The sequence below is a fragment of the Cetorhinus maximus genome, chromosome 1 (assembly GCF_964194155.1).
Source record: "Cetorhinus maximus chromosome 1, sCetMax3.hap1.1, whole genome shotgun sequence".
NCBI classification, from domain to species: Eukaryota; Metazoa; Chordata; class Chondrichthyes; order Lamniformes; family Cetorhinidae; genus Cetorhinus; species Cetorhinus maximus.
Window position 1 is genome coordinate 168,171,281 of NC_135879.1, and position 23,902 is coordinate 168,195,182.

General features: G+C 40.6%; 1 protein-coding gene and 1 long non-coding RNA gene across 9 annotated transcripts in view; both read left to right on the plus strand.

Moving 5' to 3' along the window:
* LOC144685157 (uncharacterized) overlaps nt 1-23,902 on the plus strand; it is a 129,128-nt gene that overhangs the window by 89,866 nt on the left and 15,360 nt on the right. The window lies entirely within an intron of this gene.
* Nucleotides 1-23,902, plus strand: part of il6st (interleukin 6 cytokine family signal transduce) — an 85,835-nt gene that overhangs the window by 49,325 nt on the left and 12,608 nt on the right. For all 8 annotated transcript variants that reach the window (XM_078549621.1, XM_078549608.1, XM_078549603.1 and 5 more), the window contains exons 6-12: nt 2,234-2,388; nt 3,000-3,159; nt 5,247-5,326; nt 8,015-8,228; nt 17,729-17,917; nt 19,403-19,504; nt 20,211-20,357. In XM_078549621.1, the coding sequence (XP_078405747.1) occupies nt 2,234-2,388; nt 3,000-3,159; nt 5,247-5,326; nt 8,015-8,228; nt 17,729-17,917; nt 19,403-19,504; nt 20,211-20,357 (1,047 nt within the window). The remainder of the gene's footprint in view (nt 1-2,233; nt 2,389-2,999; nt 3,160-5,246; nt 5,327-8,014; nt 8,229-17,728; nt 17,918-19,402; nt 19,505-20,210; nt 20,358-23,902) is intronic.

Sequence of the window (23,902 nt, forward strand, 5' to 3'; positions counted from 1 at the left end):
ATCCCAAGCATTAACTCCTTTGTTCCCTCCACAGCTGCTTGTTTAGCCTGCAGAAGATGTCCAGTATTTTCTGTTTCAATTTCAGATTTCCAACATTTGCAAGTTTTCTGCTGCTTCCCTATTTTTATGACATCTGTTCACACTCAGATGTGTAGATTTAAGTCTAAAGAGTGGAAATGTGTAAAAGATTAATGGAAAAGTTGGTGACGCTTTAACCTTGATGTATTTAGCATATTTTACAATTTTTTAGTATATACACTGGCAACTTCAAGTGTCATTATTGGCTCTCAATTTACTGTCCTAATATCTTATATGGATTGGTTCAGAAACTGCTTGTGAATGTTCCTGTGTTGTGCCTTGGGCCAGTTAACTATATTAAAGATACTATTTATGTGTATCTTTACTATTTTTGATTCCTTTTATGCTGTTTAATTGGAACACCAACAATTATTTTTCCTAGAATTGGCTAGTTATGCAGGCTCAGCTCGATGTTAAGTTTTTTCCAGGACCTATCATTGTTACGATCTCAGTATAGACTTTTTTTTAAAAGAGGAAACCCGAAATCTCAGTTATTTACCAAAAGAATGAAGTCGTAAGACTCCCAACGTTTAAAGCAGAAGAATTTTCACTATGCAAGAGTCAAATAAAGCAAACACCAAGTACTATCTTAGATAACCTCCTATATTCTAACACCAGAATCAACAGAAGTTAAATATGAATTGTGGTTGATTGTAAACTATAGATTACACATTAAATTACAGATATAACTAAGACAGATCTTAAGAATTGATTCAGCAGTCTACTCAGTACATAGGTCATCAAACTCAGTCACAATGTCCTTCAAAACCCTGTCTTCCTTACAAAAAATTTCAGCTCCTCTCCTAGGAGCTAAACTGATCTCCAGTCAACAGTAGCACACACCCAACCTGAGTTCCAGGAACGCGCTCTTTATCAAAAATGGCACACATCTGCAGAACCTTCTCAAATCTAATTGAGAGGTTCTGGATGACGTAGATTCACCAATGGTGGAGAAGAAATCAGTTAACGTTTCGAGCCTTCACGGCCCTTCGGCAGAACTCTGCCGAAGGGCCGTGAAGGCTCGAAACGTTAACTGATTTCTTCTCCACCGATGCTGCCAGACCTGCTGAGTTTTTCCAGGTAATTCTGTTTTTGTTTTGGATTTCCAGCATCCGCAGTAGCTTTTAGCTTTTTGTTTTTAGATTCACCAGTGTTGTCTTCAAGTAACAGAAACAGCAAATAAGCATTTGCTTATTCTCAATTTCTGGATTTAACCTCTGTCTTCAGCTCAGTAAGGCACCACTGGACTCCTCAACTGCTACTACTGAGCTTGGATGGCCCTGCATCCATTTGTGTAGCCTCAAGCAGTTTCAGTCTCTCTAAGTTTTGGTTTCCAGTTCCAGTTTTAGCTTCCTTAGAGACTGGGAACTGTCTCCCCGGTCTCAAACAGCAGGAAAAGTTTATCACCATACAGCAAGTGATGATGAAAGGATGAAGTTCTGCAGGCCTTTTAGCTAGAACATTTAATATGCAAGTAGCCATACATAATATGATGTATCGAGCTACTGTCATTTATTTTGCTAAAGTTAGAAATTTGCAGAACAGTTTTTTTTTTAAACAAAACTCCTAAAATGTTTAGATGCATGCATCATGTTGGATTAATACTATCTTACATCTGCCCTGTGATGGAATTTATCTTGCTTTTCCAGCTCTTTATTCTATCCTCTTTCCTTCCCCCAACATCCCACCCTCCATGCACCCCTGCGCCGCCTTCCCCACAATCAATGACTGGGCTTTAAGCCATTTTTCTCTACACCATGGAACTCCCTCCCTCTTACTACATCTCCCTGCGTCTTCAAAATCTCTCTTAAGACCTTCTTCATTGATGGTACCTTTTGCCTTCTTCCCTCAGCCCCATCCACCTGTTATTTCAGTTTGAAGTGCCATTGAGAATTTTGGTACATTGTTATTGTAAACATTTCCAGCCAACCAACTTTTTTACTTGTTCTTTCCAACATCGGTGTTACACAGAATTTGAAGAGTTGACAATTAACCTGCTTGCATATATGTTGTAGGATCACACAAAAGCTGGAATTAGGATGCATAGTGTCATAATACTTGTTTTTTTTCCCCCTTTTTTTAAGCTTGCAGTCTGTCTCCAAATCTGGTCTTATGGTCATCCGTCCATGTTAAATTAGTTTCTCTTGTGTTTCAGTAAAGCCTGATCCTCCAAAGATAACTTCAGTGCAACACGTGATAGAAATAAGCACGGTCTTGGCTGTGAAGTGGGAAAACCCATCTGTACCATATACATATCAACTCAAATACAATCTACGATATAGAATTGTTGATACTCAGGAGTGGATGCAGGTAAAGAGGCAGAATATTCGTTGTATATGTAAAGAACAGATTGTCAAACATACTCTAATAAACTTTAAAGAATAGGTGAAAGCATTCAATAACAGATTTTGTCATTGCATAAACTTGGATTTCCATTTCGCTGTATGAAGAATAATTCCTAATTACAAGAAAGTTTCCAGATATTTTTTAACCTTCCAGGAATTTAATTTTCAATTATTTCCTCATAATTCTTTCAATATTTCCCCATAATATGGAATGAAATAAACTCAAATAATAACATTAGTTCCAATCATAAGGTTCAATAACACATCTGCTTATGTCAACCAACTTAATCACAGCAGATGCCTATTCCCTGCCATTAGCCATTGCAGTACTTTTAAGTAGTGTAGCATTGTGTCGTTGAGATCAAGGTGACCTTTTGTCAGTGCTAAGTAAAGTATCTCAGTGCTCACAGCTGTTTTGTACCTAAATTTATTCAATTATATCTGTGACACTGAGAAATCATTAGCTATTTTTAAAATGCAGCGGTAGATGGCTTATCTTATGCCAACAATTAATTTATTAATGTTAAGTTCATTATGCTCTATAGTTGTTAACCTATGCTGTTGCTTTCTTGACAGGTTCCTCCTGAGGATACAAAATCCCATCGGGTATCTTTCTTGGTTCAAAACTTGAAACCTTTCACTGACTATGCCTTCGCAATTCGCTGTAAAAGAAATGACGAGACAGGATACTGGAGTGACTGGAGTTTGGAGAAAATTGGCAAGACTCTTGAAGCCAGTATGTAGATTAAAGAAACTTGAATTCTGTTGAATGTAGATATGTTAAATTAAATTGAAATCTGCTTAAGGAGTTCACTTAAATTCACTTAATTTTGAATGGTGACACTTCTGAGGCTACTGCAACCATCACCTTAAACATTCATTTCCTTCATTACCAGTGTACAGTGGCAGCAGCGTATATCATATACATGATGTACTGCAGAAACTCGAGGCCCCTTCGACAACATCTTTCAAATTCACAACCTCTGTCACCTAAAAGGTCAAGGGCAGCAGGCACATGGAAAGACCACCACCTGCAAGTTCCCCTCCAAGTCACACACATCCTGACTTGGAAATGTATTGCGTTCCTTCACTGTCACTAGGTCAAAATGCTGGAACTCCCTCCCCAACTCCACTGTGGTATACCAAGCCAACTGCCATGGTTCAAGAAGGCAGCTCACCACTACCACTTCGAGCATTTAGAGGTGGACAATACATTATTACCTTGCTGATAACACCAATATTCCATGAACAAACTTTAAAAGAGAACTGCTGGGACTGTATCATTAAAACAAGGTGCAATTGATGTCAGTTAATTTCCAGATAGCATTGTCTGTATTTCTCCATTTTGGGAATGGATACAGGAGTAGACCATTTAGTCCCCTGAGCCTGTTCCGCCATTCAGTGAGATCATGGCTGACCTGCGGCCTAACTCCAAGTACCTACCTTTGCCCATATCCTTTATACCATTGATTAATAAAAATCACATCAGTCTCAGTTTTGAATTAACAATTGACCTAGCATCAATTGATCTTTGCGGAAGAGAGTTCCAAACATCCTCCGCCTTCAGTATGTAAAAGTGTTTCCTAGCTTCACATACGAAAGGTCAAATCTTTAGGCTATGTCCCATAGTTGTAGACTCCTCAACTAGTGGAAATAGTTTCCATCTACTCTATCAGTTCCCTTTAAAATGTTGAAAACGTCGGTCAAATCACCCCTGAATCTTGTAATTTTTGGAGACTACAACCCTGGCTTGTGTAACCTCTCCTCACACTGTAACCCTTGGAATCCAAAAATTATTCTGGTAAGTCTATGCTGCATACCGTCCAAGGCCAGTATACCCTTCCTCCTGGGTGTAGTGCCCAGAACTGAACATAGAGCTCTAAGTGTGGTCTAACTGGTGCTTTGTAGTTATAGCATAACTTCTACCCCTTTGTACTCTAGATACAAACCTCCATATCCAATTAATGTTTGATTATTTTCTGTACCATTTCATGATATTTTAATGACCTACACATGGACAACTTAAAGCAGATTTTAGGATATTTTCAAACAACTTTGCCCCAGATTAGGGCTTCCTTGAGCATTTTTATTGGTGAGCCCCTACTCCCCATGCCTTGCATTAAAATCTAGGTAAACTTTCAATTAGATGCTTGAGAAACTAATAGCAAAATTTCGTCTGGCTCTTGTTTCTACCTACTGGATTAATCATGTACCTTTATTGGAAGTAATGTTTGTAAATTTAAGCTATTGAGCACTTATTTTAGGAAGATAAACAAATGTACAGTGGCAGTTTCACTGGAATTACCTGTGTTGAGACAGAAGGGGTCTAGTCCAGATGCTTAATAGTTGACAACTAATACAACAGGAAAATACTGCAGATGCCCTGAAATCTGAAATAAAACAGAAGATGCTGGAAATACTCAACAAGTCAAGCAGCATCTGTGGAGAGAAACGACGTTAACATTTCGGTTTGATGACCTTTTATCAGAAGTTTTGATGAAAGGTCACTGACCTAAAGTGCAAACTGTGTTTCTCTCCACAGATGCTGCTTGGCCTGCTGAATATTTCCAGCATTTTCTGTTTTTATTACATTAACAGTTAGACTTGATTAAGGGTGAAAGAGCCAGGAAAGATTGAGGAGCAGTACCGAAGAGTTAGTAATTTTATCAGCAAATGCCAACCAGCCACCCAAAATGATAACTGTTGGCATGAAACCATGTGCTCGAAATATGCATTTGTGATAAAAATACTGAGTCGAATTAATGCATAAATTGTTTTGTTTTAATTAAACCAATGCTTTTACCACTACCATTTTATCACTAGATCCATTACGAGGTCCACCCATTTGGAGAACAGTTGAAAACCTAGAATCTTCAAAGAGAAGGATACGTATCATGTGGAAGGTAACTTTGTTTACGTAATGAAAATTTCCCTAGCACAGGCATCTCCAATCTACAAGCACCTAGTGACAAACACAGAGGAAATAGTCATTTTAAAATGCGTTGGCTGATGCTTTATCTGTGTAAAAGTCTATGTCTCATTTATAAATGGGAAGATCAATTGTTAATTGTCCAGTGTTTTTATTCCTTTTTGGGGAGTGAATAAATGGCTCTGCAAGGCTGGGCCATTCTGATCTACCTCATAATTCAATGAAGAATGCGCAGAACTCAGTTTATGTGACGAATAGTCATGGAATTGAAGTTATGGCCAGTTAGTTGGGAATCGGGGAGTCTAATCAATATTCTAAAACTAAGTCTCAGAATATGTTGTCATATTAATTTACAGAATAATTGGGGGAATTATTGCTTTATATTGCCTGTCCAAACATGTTAAAATAATACACCCAAGATAATTTAAGATGCAGGAGTATATTGTTAATATTTAAATATTAAATGTGTATCTGTGTGTACAATGTGTTAATGGCTGGCCTTTTGATTGAAAGCTACTTTTTAAGGTTGGCTAATGTTTTTACAGCACATATACCAATGACACAAAACATAAATTGCTATGTCATTAGATTCCAGCTGTCAGAGACTTTATTTATAGTCAGTCAATGAGTGAATTATATAGTGCTCATCTTGGATGCCACTGAGTTGAAGAACATAAAAATAAACATTGCATAATCTTTGGGATGTGGAAGCAACAATTTTGCACTAGCATTAAGCATTAGTTTTGATGTAACCTTTGAAATGGATTGGAATTTGTGCTGGGGTTTGAGAATTTTCTGTGAAGGAACAAATAACTACCTCCTCTCTTTCAGCCAGTTTACTAAATAAACTGCAACTCCTTTTAACAGTTTTACCAGAACTGGATGCAATACTCTAGTTGTGGCCTAATCAGAGCTTTATCCAGGTTCAGCATAATTTCCCTTTTGTACTCAATACCTCGATTTATGAAGCCCAATATCCCAGATGCTTATTATTGCCCCCCTCTCTCTCTCTCTCTCTCTCCCTTCTGCCAAAATGCATCATCTCACACTACAGGATGGTAGATAGTGGTGTTCCCCAAGTTTCAGTGCTAAGACCATTGTGCTTTTTTTGATATATCCAAATGACTTGGATATTGGAATACAGAGTAAAATTTGCCAATGATACCAAACTTAGAGGTGTGGCTGTCATTGAGGATGATAGCAATCACCCTGCAATAGGTCATAGCCTAGCAGAATGGGTAGACAACTGGCAGATGGAACTGAAGACACAGAAGTGTGAGGTGATGCATTTTGGCAGAAGGGAGAGAGGGAAATTAAAGGCTTAATGGCACTGTTCTAAAGAGTGTACAAGGACAAAGGAACCTGGTGGCAAGACTTATTGAGAAAGCAGTTAGCAAAGCACTTGGGATATTGGGCTTCATAAATAGAGGTATTGAGTACAAAAGGGAAATTATGCTGAACCTGAATAAAGCTCTGGTTAGGCCACAACCAGAGCATTGCATCCAGTTCTGGTCACCACAGTTGAGGAAAAATGAGGATTCATGAGAGCTTACAGAGGATATATACCAGAATGGTTCCATAGTTCAGGGATTTTAGCTACAAGTTTAGTTCGTATAATTTGGGGTTATTCCCCTTGGAACAAAAGAGGTTGAGGGGAGATTTGATAGAGATCAACCATGACCGTATTAAATGATGAAGCAGGCTCAAGTGACCATGTGGTCATCTTCTCCTATTTCTCATGTTGTTAGGTTTGCAAGAAAGGGTATACAAAGAAAAGCTGTCCCCTATAGCTGATGGTACAAGGACTAGGGGTCACAGAATTGAGATTTTGGGCAGTAGGTGCACCGAGGATGTGAGGAAGAACTTTTTTTTATACAGCGAGTGGTAATGGCCTGCAACTTGCTGTCTACAAGGGAGATGAAAACAGAGATGATTGGTTTGAAAAGTAAATTGGATGGGCACTTGAGAGAAATAAATTTGTAGGACTTTAGGGATAGAGTAGAAGGATGGGACTGATTGAATTACTCTACAGAGAGCTGGCACGGACACGATGGGCAGAAGGCCTCCTGTGGTGTAATGACTCTACAACAACACTAAAGTTCTATAGTGGGCTGGAATCAAATAAAAGATGATACTAAACCTGGTGGTGTTGTGCCAGGATTAGCATCCAAGACTCAGGCCAGGATTTTCCGGCCCTGCCGTAGCGGGACCCACCGCAGGGGGATGCAGCGGGCCAGCCAAAAGTCCATTGACTTTTGACGGGACCGAGAAAGCTGAAAATGACATCTGGGGACTGATGTTTTTTGAATTCTGCTGTCAGGTGCTTACATGTGCTGCATAAACACAGTTTGCTGCATTTTTTTCCTCTCATTTAATTTGTGTAGGTCCGCAGCTCCCTGAGGCAGCTCTGCAGCAGCTGTCTGCCTTCAGGGAGCTTGCTTGAGGTGCCCACCTGCACCCTCACTTTTGTTGGTGCCTGCCTTCTTTCTCTCCCCCGACCAGCAGCAATGAGTTTTTCTCAGTGCATGTTTCACACTGGCAGCCAAATAGTGCTAAGGATGCTATTCATTGTTTGTGCACGTCTGTAGTGAAAATCAGTCTGCACTAACCTCAAATTCTACCTGAACTTCAGTAAATCAATTTAACCATTTTAAAATTACAGGAACTAGCTAAGTCAGATGCAAATGGAATTATCTTGAAGTACCAAATAACAATTACGGAAAAGAGGTCTATGAAAATCAAAAGGATTGAAACTAAAAAGCTAGAATACAGTATTGCTCTTTCAAATGAGGAATATGAAATCAGACTTAATGCCAGCAATTCAGCTGGTGACTCTCCTAATGAAATTTTAATACTGCCGGCAGCAAGGAAGTCAGGTAAGCTAAGTTTTATGATAATAGAAAGTGGTATGTGAAAATAGGCCATTCAGTCTTTCAAACCCATTCCCTCTACATGTTCGTTCTGCAGTGAAGTTTACTAAACCCACTAAATTTCCTGAGTAAAACTAACCAGTACCTGCAAAATCTTCCAAGACATTCAAGCGTTATGAAATGTTGTTCCTTAATACTGGAGGCAATCAAGTCAAATTCCAAGATCTATGCCTTTCTTACAATCAAACCTCTCGTGTTCATAGGAGTTCACATCCATTATCCCAGCAGTTCAGGAAAGGCAGGCATAGCTAAGACAGGTTCCCATCACAACATTTTTTACTTGGAGGAAGCGAATGGAGTTAAAGGAGAAGTTGTTCAATGTGAGATCAAGTTCAACCAGGCAGACGATGGGGACTTGTTGGATCTCCATTCAAGGAAATAAAGGGGAGCTCTCAGATTGACCTGGTGAAGGTTGGGTGTGTAGAGGGATTGGACATCCATTGTGAAAAGAAGACAGGGCTAGGAAACTGTTAGAGGCAGAAGGCGCTAGAAGAATTCAGACGTAGTTGGGAAGAGACTGGGGCGATAGGAAAATATCAGTTCAGTAGGGCAAGAACAGGCTGAACCAATGGATCTACCAGGCAGTCCTGTTTGTGAATCTTGGGAAAGAGACAGAATCAAGTTGCAAGAGATTGGGGGACTACGAGGTTGGAAGCCATGGAAGGAAAATCTCCAAAGGAGGTGAGGTCAGTGATTGTCTTGGATGTAATAGTTTGTGGTATGAGAGACTTCAGTCATGTGGATAGATTGAGACTTTCACCATAGAGAAGAGAATGGTGAGAGGAGATTGGGATCTGAGCAGAGTAGATAGGGAGAAATGGCACCCATTTGCTAAAGGTTAAGAACCAGTGGAAACTAATTTAAGGTGATTCATAAAAGAATCAGAAGAGAGATGAGGAAAAACTTTTATATGCAACAAAGTTGTTAAGATCTGGAATGCGTTTCCTGTGAGTGGTGGAAACAGATTCAATTGTGCCTTTCAAAAGGAAATTGAATAATTATCTGAGAGAAAAAATTGGAGGGCTCAGGGAAAAGGCAGTGGAGTGGAATTAACTTGAGTGGCTCTTAGAGCTGGCACAGACCACAAGGCTGAATCATCTCCTTTTACACTATGATGTTAGGTGATGGGGTCATGGTCCAGGGGAGGAGATGTCAGAGAGTTGGTGTTCAGCCAAGTAAGTAGTGGTCACTTTGCCCAACAGCAGCACCATCATTGTCAGTAGGTTTGATGACACTGTTAAGGTTCCTACCAAAGATGACTCTGTTAAGGACTCTGAGAACATACAGTACTGCAAATTCAGAGAGAGTTCGAGTGAGTGTGGGAAGCAGACAAATTGACAGAACTAGGTCACAATGGCATTTCTCATCGGGAAGATCTAGAGCTGGGAAGAGGTCACAGGGAGCAGTCCAAGTTGGAACTATAAAACATAAAATGCTGGAAATACTCAGGTCTAGCAGCATTTGTGAAGAGAGAAACAGAATTAACATTTCAAGATGATGACCTTTGGTCAGAACGAGAAAAAGTTCCGTAACAGGTATTAAATACAAAGGCAAGGAGGGAGGGAGGGGCATGATCAAAAAGGAAATTCTGTGATAAAGACAAGTGAGATTTAAGATCAGCCTTGAGCAGCTTCATAGGACAGGGGAGCAGGAGGCCTTTCGGCCCTTTGAGCTTCCCCTGCCATTTGATAGGATCATGGCTGATCAGGTTGTGGTCTCAACCCCATTTTGCCATCTGCCCCCATTAACCCTTGACTCGCTTTTCTATCAAAAATCTATCTAACTCAGCCTTGAATAAATGCAATGACCTAGCCTCCACTGCTTTTTGGGGAAGAGAATTCCACAGATTAACAACCCTCAGAAAAATATTCTCCTGATCTTCATCTTAAAAGGGAAACCTCTTATTTTTAAACTCTGTCCCTAGTTCTAGGTATCCACCCTAACAAGCCCCCCTCAGGATCTTGTATGTTTCAATAAAATCACCTCTCATTCTTCTAAACTCCAATGAGTATAGGCCCAACTTGTTCATAAGATAAGCCCTTCATCCCAAGGATGAATCAAGTGAACCTTGCATAAGAATTAGGAGAGGGAGTAGACCATTCAGTCCTTCGAGCCTCCTCTGCCATTCAGTGAGCTCATGGCTGATCTTCTACTTGAACACTATTTTCCTGCACTATCCCAGTATCCCATGATGTTTTTAATGTATAGAAATCTATCGATCTTTGTCTTGAACCTGCTCCACAACTGAGCCTCCACAGCCCCCTGGGGCAGAGAATTCCGAAGATTCACCACCCTCCTGAGTGAAGAAATTCCTCCTCATCTCAGTCCTAAATGGCCTGTGTCTTATTCTGAGACTTTGCCCCTTGGTTTTAGGCCCCCCGCCCCCACCACAAACAGCTACTCTGTTGAGCCCTGTAAGAATTTTGTATGTTTGAATGAGACCACCTTTCGTTCTTCTAAACTCCAGAGAATAAAGACCCAGTCTATTAATCTTTCTTCATTGGACAATCCTTCCATCCAAGGAATGAGTTTGGTGAACCTTTGTTGTGTGCCCTCTATGGCAGGTGTATCTTTTCTTGGGTAAGGAGACCAAAACTGCACACACTATCCCAGGTGCATCTCACCAAGGCTCTATATAGCAGTACGGCAGCTTTACTCCTATACGCAAAGCCTGTTGTAATAAAGACCATTTGCGCCTTAATTGCTTGCTGTACCTGCATGTTAGCTTTCAGTGACTCGTGAACAAGGACACCCAAGTCCCTTTGAAGTCACCACCTCCCAGCCTCTCTCCATTCAAGAAATACTCAGTATTTCTGTTTTTCCTACCAAAATGGATAACCTCCCACTTCTCCATATTGTATTCCATCAGCTAGATTTTTGCCCACTCGCTTAGCCGCTCCAAATCCCCTTGAAGTATCTTTGCATCCTTCTCACAACTCACACTTATACCTAGTTTTGTGTCAACTTGGAAATATTACATTTAATCTGCACATTCAAATCATTGATATAGATTGTGAATAGCTGGGGCCCAAGCACTGACGCTTGCAGTACCCCACTAGTCACAGCCTGCCAACCTGAAAATGACCTATTTACTCCTCCTCTCTGTTTTTTGTCCATTAACAGTTCTCATTCCAGTATATTCCCCCCAATTCCATGTGCTCTAATTTTGTTTACTAACCTCTTGTGCGTGGCCTAATCAAAAGCTTTTTGAAAATTTAAATATACCACATCCACCAGTTTCCCCCTTATCTATTCTGCTAGTTACATCCTCAAAAAGCTCCAACAGGTTAGTTAAAAATTATTTCCCTTTCAAAAATCCATGTTGACTCTGCTGAATCCTACCATTATTTTCTAAGTGTCCTGTTATCATATTCTTGAAAATAGATTCTAGCATTTTCCCTACCACTGATGCCTAACAAGATTGTAGTTGCCTGTTTTCTCTCTTCCCTCCTTTCTTGTATAGTGGAATTACATTTGCCACCTTCCAATCTGCAGGATTATTCCAGAGTCTGTAGAATTTTGAAAGAATACCACCAATGCATCTACTAACTCGACAATCACCTCTTTCAACACTCTGAGGTGTATATCATCAGGTCCAGGGATTTGTCTACTTTAAGTTTTTGTTTATTCATTTATGGGAGGTGGGCATCACTGGCTAGGCCAGCATTTATTGCCCATCACTAATTGCCCTTGAGAAGGTGGTGGTGAGCTTGAACCACAGCAATCCATGTGGTGTAGGTACACCCATAGTGCAGTTAGGAAGGGAGTTCCAGGATTTTGACCCCATGACAGTGAAGGAATGACAATATATTTCCAAGTCAGGATGGTGAGTGGCTTAGAGGGGTAATTCCAGGTGGTGGTGTTCCAATGTGTCTGCTGCTCTTGGCATTCTAGATGGTAGTGGTCATGGGTTTGGAAGGTGCTGTCTAAGGAGCCTTGGTGAATTCCTGCAGTGCATCTAGTAGTTGGTGCACACTGTTGCAACTGTGCATCGGTGATGGAGGGAATGAATGTTTGTGGAAGGGTTGCCAATCAAGCCAGCTCCTTATTCCTGGATGGTGTTGAGCTTCCTGAGTGTTGTGGGAGCTGCAGTCATCCAGGAAAGTGGAGAGTATTCCGTCACACTCCTGACTTCTGCCTTGTAGATGGTGGGCAGGCTTTGGAGAGCCAGGAGATGAGTTACTTGCTGCAGGATTACTAATGTAATCCATACTAATGTCCTTTAGGGAAGGAAATCTGCTGTCCTTCCCTGGTCTGGCCTCCATGTGACTCCAGACCCTCAGCAATGTGGTTGGCTCTTAAATACCTTCTGAACAAGGGCAATTAGCGTTGGGCAATAACTGCTGGCCTAGCCAGTGATGCTCACATCCCATGAATGAATAAAACAAATAGGACTATTTGTCCTAGCCTCTGACCTGTTCTTGTAGCCACAGTGTTTATATAGCTACTCCAGTTCAGCTTCTGGTCAATGGTAGCCACCACATGCTCAGTCTTAAGTTGCTAGATCTGTTTGAAATCTACCCCATATAGCATGGTGGTAGTGCCATACAACACGATAGAGGGTATCCTCAATGTGAAGGTGGACTTCGTCCCCACAAGAACTGTGCGTTGATCGCTCCTACCAGTACTGTTATGGATAGATGCATCTGCAGCATGCAGGCTGGTGAGGATGATGTCAATTATGTTTTCTCCTTTTGGTTCCCCCCAACTTGCCACAGAACCAGTCTAGCAGCAATGTCCTTTAGGACTCGCCCAGCTTGATCTGTCCTGATGCTAGTGAGCCACTTTTGGCAATGGACATTGAAGTTCCCCCACCCAGAATACATTCTGCGCCTTTGCCACCCTCAGCGCTTCCTTCAAGTAGTTTTCAACATGGAGGAGCACTGATTCATCAGCTGTGGGGGGGAAGTACGTGGTAACAGGAGGTTTTCTTGCCCATGTTTGACCTGATGCCTGAGACTTCATGGAGTCCGGAGTCAATGTTGAGGACTCCCAGGGCAACTCCCTCCCGACTGTATACCACTGTGCCACCACCTCTGCTGGGTCTGTCCTGCCAGTGGGACAGGACATACCCAGGGATGGTGATGGTGGTGTCTATGACATTATATGTAAGGCATGATTTCGCGTGTGTACACGAGCAAGGAGCAGGAGTAGGCCATTTGGCCCCTCGTGCCAGGTCCGTCATTTAATAAGATCATGACTGATCTGATAGTAACCTCAAATCTGCATCCTGCCTACCCCGATAACCTATCACTCCCTTTCTTACTAAGAATCTATCCACTTCTGCCTTAAAAATATTCAAAGACTGCTTCTACTTTTCAGGAAGAGAGTTCCAAAGGCTCACGACCCTCTTGAGAGAAAAATCTTTGCCTCATCTCTGTTTTAAATGGGTGACCCCTTATCTTTAAAGGGTGACCCCTGGTTCTAGATTACCCCACAAGAGGAAACACCCTCCCCACATCCACCTTGTCTTGCCCCTCAGGATCTTGTATGTTTTAATCAAGTCGCCTCTTACTATAAGACCATAAGACATAGGAGCAGAAATTAGGCCAATCGGCCCATCGAGTCTGCTGCGCCATTCAATCATGGCTGATAAGTTTCTCAACCCCATTCTTCCGCCTTCTCCCCGTAACCTTTGATCCCCTTACCAATCAAGAACTTATCTAATTCAGTCTTAAATACACTCAATGACCTGGCCTCCACAGCCTTCTGTGGCAATGAATTCCATAGATTCGCCACTCTCTGGCTAAAGAAGTTTCTCCTCATCTCTGTTCTGAAAGGTCTTCCCTTTACTCTGAGGCTGTGCCCTCAGGTCCTAGTCTCTCCTACTAATGGAAACATCTTCCCCACGTCCACTCTATCCAGGCCTTACTCTTCTAAACTCCAGCAGATACAAGCCTAGCCTGCCCAACTTTTCCTCATAATACAACTCGCCCATTCCAGGTATTAGTCTGGTAAACCTCCTGAGCTGCTTCCAATGTATTTACATCCTTCCTTAAATAAGGTGACCAATACTGTCACAGTACTCCAGATGTGACCACACTAGTGCTCTTTATAACTGAAGCATAACCTCCCTACTTCTGTATTCAATTCCCCTCGCAATAGCTGATAACATTCTATTAGCCTTCCTAATTACTTGCTGTAACAGCATACTAGCCTTTTGTGATTCATGCACTAAGACACCCGGATCCCTCTGCATCTCAAAGCTCTGAGTATGACTGTCAGGCTGTTGCTTGACTAGTCTCTGAGACAGCTCTCCAATTTTTGGCACAAAGCCACCCCCCCCCACAGATGTTAGTAAGGAGGACTTTGCAGTGTTGATAGGGCTGAGTTTGCCGTCGTCATTTCTGGTGCCTAGGTTGATGCTGTGTGGTCTGTCCAGTTTCATTCCTTTTAGGCTTTTTAGTAGTTTGATACAACTAAGTGTTAGGCCATTTCAGAGGGCATTTAAGAGTCAACCACATTGCTGTGGTCAAATGTAGACCAGACCAGGTAAGCACAGCTGATTTCCTTCCCTGAAGGACATCAGTGAATCAGATTGATTTTTCTGACAATCGGCAATGGTTTCATGGTCCTCATTAGACTTTTAATTCCAGATTTTTATTGAATTCAAATTCCACCATCTGTCGTGGTGGGATTCGAACCTGCGGTCCCCAGAGCATTACCCTTGGTCTCTGGATTACTAGTGTGGTAACACAACCCACCTCCTCCACCTAAGTCCCATTAATTTCTCTCGTACTTTCTTTTAACTAATAATAATATCTTGTAGCTCCTCATTTACACTAGTTGCTTGATTCTCCATTATTCCTGGGAGGTTTTTAGTATTTTCCTCCATGAACACAGACACAAAGTATTTGATTAGTTTCTCCGCCATTTCCTTATTCCCTGTTATAAACTCTCCTGACGCCACTTATAATGGACCCACATTTGTTTTTGCTAATCTTTTCTTTTTTACATACCTACACAAACTTGTACAGTCCATTTTTATGTTTTTCACTAGTTTAACCTCATATTCTGTTTTTCCTTTCTTAATGTTTTTCTTGGTCCTTCTTTACCAAATTCTAAAATGCTCCCAATTCTCAAGCTTACTATTTTTTTTGGCAATTTTATGTACCTCTGCCTTTGACTTAATACAATCCTTGATTTCTTTCATTAGCCACAGTTGGAACACTTTCCTTGTTGGGTTTTTGTGCATTAAAGGAATGTATTTTTGTTGTAAACCAGATATTAGTTCTTTAAATATTAGCCATTGCATGTCTACTGTCATATTTTTTAATGTACTTTCCCAATCCACCATAGCCAATTTGCCCCTCATACCTTCATAGTTTACTTTGTTTAGATTTAAGACTCAAGTCTCTGATTGAACTACATCACTTTCATGTATAATTCTAACATATTATGGTCACTCTTTCCTAAAGGCTCCTTTACAACAAAATTATTAATTATCCCCTTGTCATTGCACAATACTAGACCTAAAATAGCCTGTTCCCTAGTTGCTTCCTCACTGTAATGCTCTAGAAAACCATCTTGCATAATTCCAAGAAGTCTTCCTCCACAACATTAGTACTAATTGGCTTTACCCAGTCTATATGTAGATTGAGATTCCCCCATGATTACCATATTACCCTTACACGCACCTCTAATTTCCTGATTTATACTGTGATTTACATTATCACTCCTGTTTGGTGGCCTATAAGCAACTCCCACCAATGTTTTCTGACCTTTGCTGTTTCTTAGTTCCACGTAAACTGATTCTATGTCCTGATCTTTAGAATTGAGGCCATCTCTCACTAACTACTATTGTCCTCTTTAATTAACAGAGAAGCCCCACCACCTTTTCCTAGCTTCCTGTCCTTCCTGAATGTCACATACCCTTGGACATTCAGGTCACAGCTTTGGTTTCCTTATAACCATGCCTCTGAAAATGCCACCTTCCAAACTAGCACTTTGAATATGTCTTCCTTTTTCCCCAAGCGAGGAATCCTCCAGTGATTCTAATGCCTGCACCTCTGCTCTCATCCTTTCTCTCCCTCCCAGAACCACTATAAGATTCCATGCCCTCACCTTCCATCCCACCAGCTTCTGTGTTCAACAGATCATTCCCACAACTTCCAGTGTGACGCCCCACATTTTACTCTTCCCCTTCTCTTTTGGCACACTGAAAGGGCTGTTCCTCCATGATCCCCTAGTCCACCACACAACCACCCCCAGATCACCTCTCCTCATCCCACAACACCTTTCTACGCAAGCACATGAGATGCAACACCCACGTCTTTACTTTCTCCCTTCTCGCCTGCAAGTCACCTGTACATTGGTGAGACAAAACACAGGTTGGGTGACCATTTTGCTGAACACCTCTATTCAGTCCACAAGCTTGACCCTGAACTTCCAGTCACTTGTCATTTTAATTCTCTGAACAGCACTGAGGAAGAGTCATACAGACTTGAAATGTTGGTTCTGTTTCCCTCTCCACAGATTTTCCCAGACCTGCTGAGTTTTTCCAGCATTTCCTGTTTTTATTTTAATTCTCTACTCCACTCCCACATTGGCTTCTCTGTCATCAGCCTCCTACAGTGAAGTTCAACGAAAGCTCAAGGAACAGTAATGTTGAGTAACAGGATCTTTTAATCAGGCACTTTATAGCTTTCCTGACTTAGCAAACAATTTCAAACTGTTGCCCCCATTTTTTTCTTTGTATTTATTTTGTTTTTTGCTTTATTTTGTATTTAGACGGTGATGATTCCACTTTTCCTATTTGTACCTCTTCTGAATCCATGTTTTGTTTCTTTTTGTCCCACCACCCGCATACACCCCGCTCCCCACCCAACTCCCTCCCTCTGTACTTGCTTAAAACTTGTCATTCTCTAACTTTTTCCAGTTCTGATGATACGTCTTCAACCTGAAACCTTAACTCTTTCTTTCTTCACAAATGCTGCCAGACCTGCTGACTATTTCCAGCATTTTGTTTTTTCTATTAATTATTCCCAAATCTTTTCTATTTAAAAATTGTAAAAAAAAATCCTGAAACTCAACACAGTTCAATATTTGATGTGCCTCCAGTTTCAGCATTATTTACAACTTGCAAATAATGAATAAAGGAAGAAAGAAAAACCTTGGGTCAATTTCAGAAAAACTGGTAAATTCTAGGGCAAGACGGGCAGGCCACACACTGCATTGTACAAGCAACCCCCCAACCCCTCCCTCTGCCGCCTTCAAACCTGGCAGCAGGGGAGCATAAAATTCTGCCCCAAAACTGTGGAGAGGAGCTTATACCTACAACTTTCTGATTTGGAGATGTGTGTTACAACTGAAACCAGGCTAACAGAAGTATGTGATTTATAACAGTAAAAATTCCAAAGTTGCATTAGAAATATAATCCAGAATGAGCTTTCAACTTGAGGCAGCAAACATTTCTTTCAATGCAAAATGTGTTAATTCTGTTTTAGCACTGCCACCTGTACAAAATCTCCGTGCTTACCCTCAAGATGATCAGTTGCTGGTGGAGTGGAAGCCCCCTGTTCCTGCAGTGAGCAGCTACGTGATAGAGTGGTGTGAAGAGTCCAGCAAGGATTTATGTCCTGGGCCTTTATACTGGCAACGTGTGCAAAAAATTGAAAGCAAGGCTTTTTTAAAAGGTGTGTGCTTTTGTCATTTTAGCGTATGTAAAGGGCAAATGTGCAATGTGATTGCCTGCCGTTTATTTTATTTTTACTTTGCTCCATGGCCCTGTGCTAGAACATAGGAGTGATTTTCAACATTTGTGCTTATTGGAAATTTAAGTACAAATGGTGCACAATTGTCCAACCAGTATTTTAAATGATTTGAAAATTGTGCACAGTGTGTTTGCTAAGTTTATCCTAAAAAGCCAGTATGCATTTTTTGATTGGATTTCACAGATTTGGTAAGTATATAGTACAAGCTATGGGCCTTAGGTATAGACTTAATCATAAAGTAATTCCAATCACACCTGCTGGTTGTGGATTTTAACATCAATAAATATTCCTGGTTGGGACTATACTGGATTTTTAATCTACTTCAGTAGTATTCCAGCAGTGAATTGTAAGTATTTCAACATGTTGTTTTATTTCTTTACATCTGGTTAAGTTTTTCCACTCTATTGAGTTCCCAAGAACATTCCTTGTCCAAAAATGCTAGCAGATAATGCCAATTTTTTATTAGCTAATACCCTATGGGCTACTTAAGAATATTTTGAATTGGCTCTATTATTTATCCTTTCCTTCTATGAAATTATCTCTGTATTAGAAGGGTACTCACTTTGTCTTTTATAAATGTAATGAATCAACAAATCATTTGGACAGCTAACTGATTTTGGATTTGTTGAGGGAGGTTTGGGGGAATGCTTTCATTTCTTAATTTCATCAAATTGTAGCCTGCATTAATGTATCAAGTTTCACTGCTTAATTTGGCATAAGCTAACCAGTTGGTAGTACATGTATCCCCCATTTACAGCGCGTTGTAATATTGTTTTATCCAATATCACACAGATGGTAAATTAGGAACGTTCCCCAAAGCGCTGCCACCATTTTCATTTTAGCAAGTTTACAGAGCACGTTCAGTCATTTTAAACTGCAGCTTCATTGCCTCACCTGCTCACCACTTCTCCCACTCGCTGACCCCCTCCTGCTCACCGCCTCCCTCCTCCACTCTCCTCGCTGCTTCCAACCACCCACCTACAGCTCCCTCCCTCCCACTTGCATTCCCCAGCTTCACCACTCGCTTCTTCTCTCTTGCCGCCCCTTTCCCGAGCCTTTGCTCAGCGAAGTTTCAGGTGAGAGAAGCGGCAACCAGAAAAGGCAGGGAGGGTTGGTGAGTGGCAAGCTGGCGGGGGAAAGTGACAATCGGAAGGTAAGTTTAGTTAAGTTTATCAGTTAATAAAAGCTCGTAAGACGATTTTTGGGCGAGTTAGGTTCAAGGCAGCCAATAGGTTCTTAAAGTAAAAATTACAGGTCAGGAACATAACCTGTGCACTCTTTACTGCATTCTTATAGGAAAGTGATTTTTGTTTAGCATGGTTTTGTGGAAACACATCAGGAGTGTTAAACAAGGGATAGCTGTATAGAAGTTGAAGTAATATCTGTTTAATTTCACTTCTTCTACAGATAATGTTATGCCATTCAAGCGCTATAGGATAACTATTTACCCTCTGTACAGCAGTCGCCCAGGAGCTCCGCTGTCAAAACTGGCATATCTACAGCAAGATCGTACGTACACACTACTTATACTAACAATAAATGCAGAACGCATTTATTATCTAATGGCTTAATTCTTAAATATATTAATTCATGAATATATTAACATAATGTTTATATGATTAATTCTTCTGCATATTCAGTCCATTGTATCAACCTGTCTTAATATACATTGAAAAAAACTATAGAACAGAGCTGGCTAGCACATCGCCCTTTCATCTCTGGGACGTAACAATTCAATTCCTCAGTAAGAATTCTTCTGATTGTTAGACCAACAAACTCACTAAATTGAAATAAGTTTGAACCCTGTTTGTGGTAGGTACAAGTTCATTGCACAAAACTGTCAATTTGCCAATAACACTAAATCAGCATAAGAAAGGAAAATTCACTGATAATTAAATAATTTGATAAGATTGGAGGTTAAGGTACATTTCAGGGGAAGGTGTTTGTAGAACTTCTTGTTTTGTATTTTTTTCCATGCTGTATCCAGCCTGAATGACCCTGATACCTAAAGCAGCAAAGTATGCTAATACTAATGCTGATTTTTTCCTAATGAACACAAAATTAGCTACGCCTAATTATTATTAATAAATTTAGTGAAATAATAGGAATAAAGGTGGTTAGATACAAGAGATCTGAAAATGTAGAATTACTTTTACAACCTGAATATTTTGCACTGTGCAGGAGGTGCTAGAAGTTGCGTTGTTCTGTTTCGCAGGTCCAGAAAATGGCCCAATAGTTCATCTGAAACATGTGGGAAAAAATGAAGTTGAATTGATGTGGAATGAAATTCCTGTAAAGGAACAGCGTGGTTTCGTCACGAATTACACAATATTTTACAAGAGTGGAAATGCAAATGAAACAAGTACGTTGCTTTAAGTGAAATTCTACATTGTGATGTTGTAAGAAGATTTGCCAACTGGATGGGCTAGATTGCTATTTCAGATTGCCATTGCAATGTTATTTTCTATTCTTTTACTTGTATTAAATATTCTGATATTTCCTGCAGCATTCAGTTATAAATGCTACATGTGTATTTTTTTTTAAGTATTCATAAAATCAGGTTCTGCATTTAAAGTAATTAAAATTTAAATGATTATTAATCTTCATTTAAAAGTGCACATTACAGTTTATTTTGGGATTAGAGCAGCTAGTTGGCACATGGTAAGATCCCACAAGCAGCAATGAGACAACTGACCACATAATTTGTTTTAATGATATTGGTTGAGGAATAAATTTTGGCCGGGACATCAGGAGAATTCCTCTGTTTTTCTTCAAGTAGTGCAATTGGACATTTTTATATCCATCTGAGCAGACAGAACTCAGGTTAACATCTCACCTCTGCCAGTGGTAGTGCAGCCCTACTGAATTGTCAATTTTGTGTTGAAATCCTGGAGTGGGTCTTTGGTTCCTTTGGCTGAGGCGAGAATACTGTCACTAAGCCAAGGCTGGTGCAACAGAATCATGCAATTTGAAAAGGATATTGCAACAAATATAAGAATTTTTAAAGCTATTTCACAAACTGCTTAATGGAATTTCTATATAACATTTTCAGCAGCTAAATAGTAAAATGGATCAATTGGAATGACTTGGGCTAGGATGTGATGAACTGGAACACTTTCATTAATCAGCAGCCAGTCAATCTTATAACAAATTAATGGCCTTTTTTTTAAATATGTTTCAACAAAAAAAACATCGGGCCAAATTTTATGGCCCCTCCAGCCAGCGGGATTTTCCAGTCCCGTTGAAGTCATTGGTCATTTGAACGGCTTGCTGCATTTTCTGGCCCCGCCCCTGCTGCGACGAGGCTGTAAAATTTGTCTGATGCATACTGATCAGTGTTAAAAATGAGGTATTCCAAAACAACATTGTTGGCCTGTGTTAACCCAGTTTTACTGTTTTAAACTGGAATTTTGCGGAACTGTCGGGAGAGCTGTGTGAAAGTTTTAAAGAATCACAGAATCTCACAGTGCAGAAGAGGCCCTTTGGCCCATCGAGTCTACACCGACATGTGAGAAACACCTGACCTACCTACCTAATCCCATTTACCAGCACTTGGCCCATAGCCTTGAATGTTATGACGTGCCAAGTGCTCATCCAGGTGCTTTACAAAGGATGTGAGGCAACCCACCTCCACCACCCTCCCAGGCAGTGCATTCTAGACTGTCATCGCCCTCTGGGTAAAAAGGTTTGTCCTCACATCCCCCCCTAAACCTCCTGCCCCTCACCTTGAACATATGTCCCCTTGTGACTGACCCTTCAACTAAGGGGAACAGCTGCTCCCTACCCACTCTGACCAAGCCCCTCATAATCTTATACACCTCGATCAGGTCGCCCCTCAGTCTTCTCTGCTCCAACGAAAACAGCCCAAGCCTATCCAACCTCTCTTCATAACTTAAATGTTTCATCCCAGGCAACATCCTGGTGAATCTCCTCTGCACCCCCTCCAGTGCAATCACATCCTTCCTATAATGTGGTGACCAGAACGGCACACAGTACTCCAGCTGTGGCCTCACCAAGGTTCTATACAACTCCAACATGACCTCCTTACTTTTGTAATCTATGCCTCGATTGATAGACAAGTGTCCCATATGCCTTTTTCACCACCCCACTAACATGTCCATCCACCGTCAGAGATCTGTGGACACACAGGCCAAGGTCCCTTTGTTCCTCAGAACTTCCTAGTTTCATGCCATTCATTGAATACTTCCTTGTCAAATTATTCCTTCCAAAGTGTATCTCCTCACACTTTTCAGGGTTAAATTCCATCTGCTACTTATCTGCCCATTTGACCATCCCAACTATATCTTCCTGTAGCCCAAGGCACTTAACCTCACTGTTAATCACCCGGCCAATCTTTGTGTCATCTGCATACTTACTAATCCTACCCTCCCACATAAGTCATCTATGTCGTTTATATAAATGACGAATAATAGGGGACTGAGCACAGATCCTTGGTACACCACTGGACACTGGCTTCCAGTCACTAAAACATTCTTCTGTCATCACCCTCTGTCTCCTACAACTAAGCCAATTTTGAATCCACCTTATCAAATTACCCTGTATCCCGTGTGCCTTTGCCTTCTTTATAAGTCTCCCATGTGGAACCTTGTCAAAGGCTTTGCTGAAATCCATATAAACTATATCAACTCCACAACCTCATCTACACAATTTTTTCTGTAAGTAAAACACTGACAGCCTTTGTAAGAAGAAATTACTTGCCTTTCCTCTAAGTTACTATAGCAGTTATTACTTTGCTGTCCCATTAAAAAAAATCTTCCTTTGACATATACACATTGAAATATCACAGGATTACTTTGTGTTATTGTACAAAAGTGATACATTTTCATAAGAAAATTGAGAGATTGCAGGCAAGTTAAGTAAAACAATGAATGATTGCATATATTTTTGAGGTAATATTTTAATAATAAAGCCCTTGCAAATTCTGTCTTCAGCCAGTTGTATTTCATTTTTTTAATCGATTTAGCAAACACTGTAATGCTTAACTGATTACAGTGAGGTGGAAAAACCTGTCCCCTCTGTGCATAAGAGAAGTTCAGATGAAAGAATAGCGTCAGGAAAAATATATGGTTGTTCTCTGACTCTCTGCACCAATTATTCAATCAGTTCAAGAGAACAGAGTCCATAATGTTGAATGTGAAGTGTCCTGACAATTATTACAGAGTAAAACCCCTTATTACCCTTCAGTAATTGTGCAGAAAGTAGGTTTCTAGATGTCCAACCAGCAAGGGCATGCTGGGTCAAATGACCTCTGCTAAGAACTTTTCTGTATAATGTTACTAAGTGATAACTGTCACCCCAACTGCCATGTTAACAGCATTTCCAAACTGCGTATTGAAATACTGACCCAGAATTGGCGGAACAGGCTCTGTTAGTCAGCCATTTTCCCTTTACCCTTCCAACAATTTGCATTATAAAATCTTTTGAGTGGAAGTGCAAACTGCTCATGAGGCATTTAGTGAAGAACAGGGCCAACAGTCTGTCTCCTTTAGCAAGAGAGATTTTGAGGTTTGAGAGAGAAACAGAGGAATGATGGTGAAGTCAATGGGCTGAATTGGGGTCAAATTAGGTACTGAAAGAGTGTTAAGATTGGATTCATACTAAGAAAAAAAAGGAAAAATAATAAAAAATTAAAGCGCTTAAAATTCAAAACATTTACACCACTAACAATTTACTACTTGCGGGTTGAGACTCCACAGTTTGAATTGTTCCCTTTCTGGGCCAGAGAGGTTGAATGGCATTGCAGGAATATAAACCTTGTAAATAAAAAGGATGCTTATTCTGTTGGGCACCTACCCTAACTTGCCTCACTTTTGTTATTTTTGTGCAAAATTTGGGCAATAAGTTTTTTCATCCCTTGCATTCATGACCATTTTCTACCCACTGGCT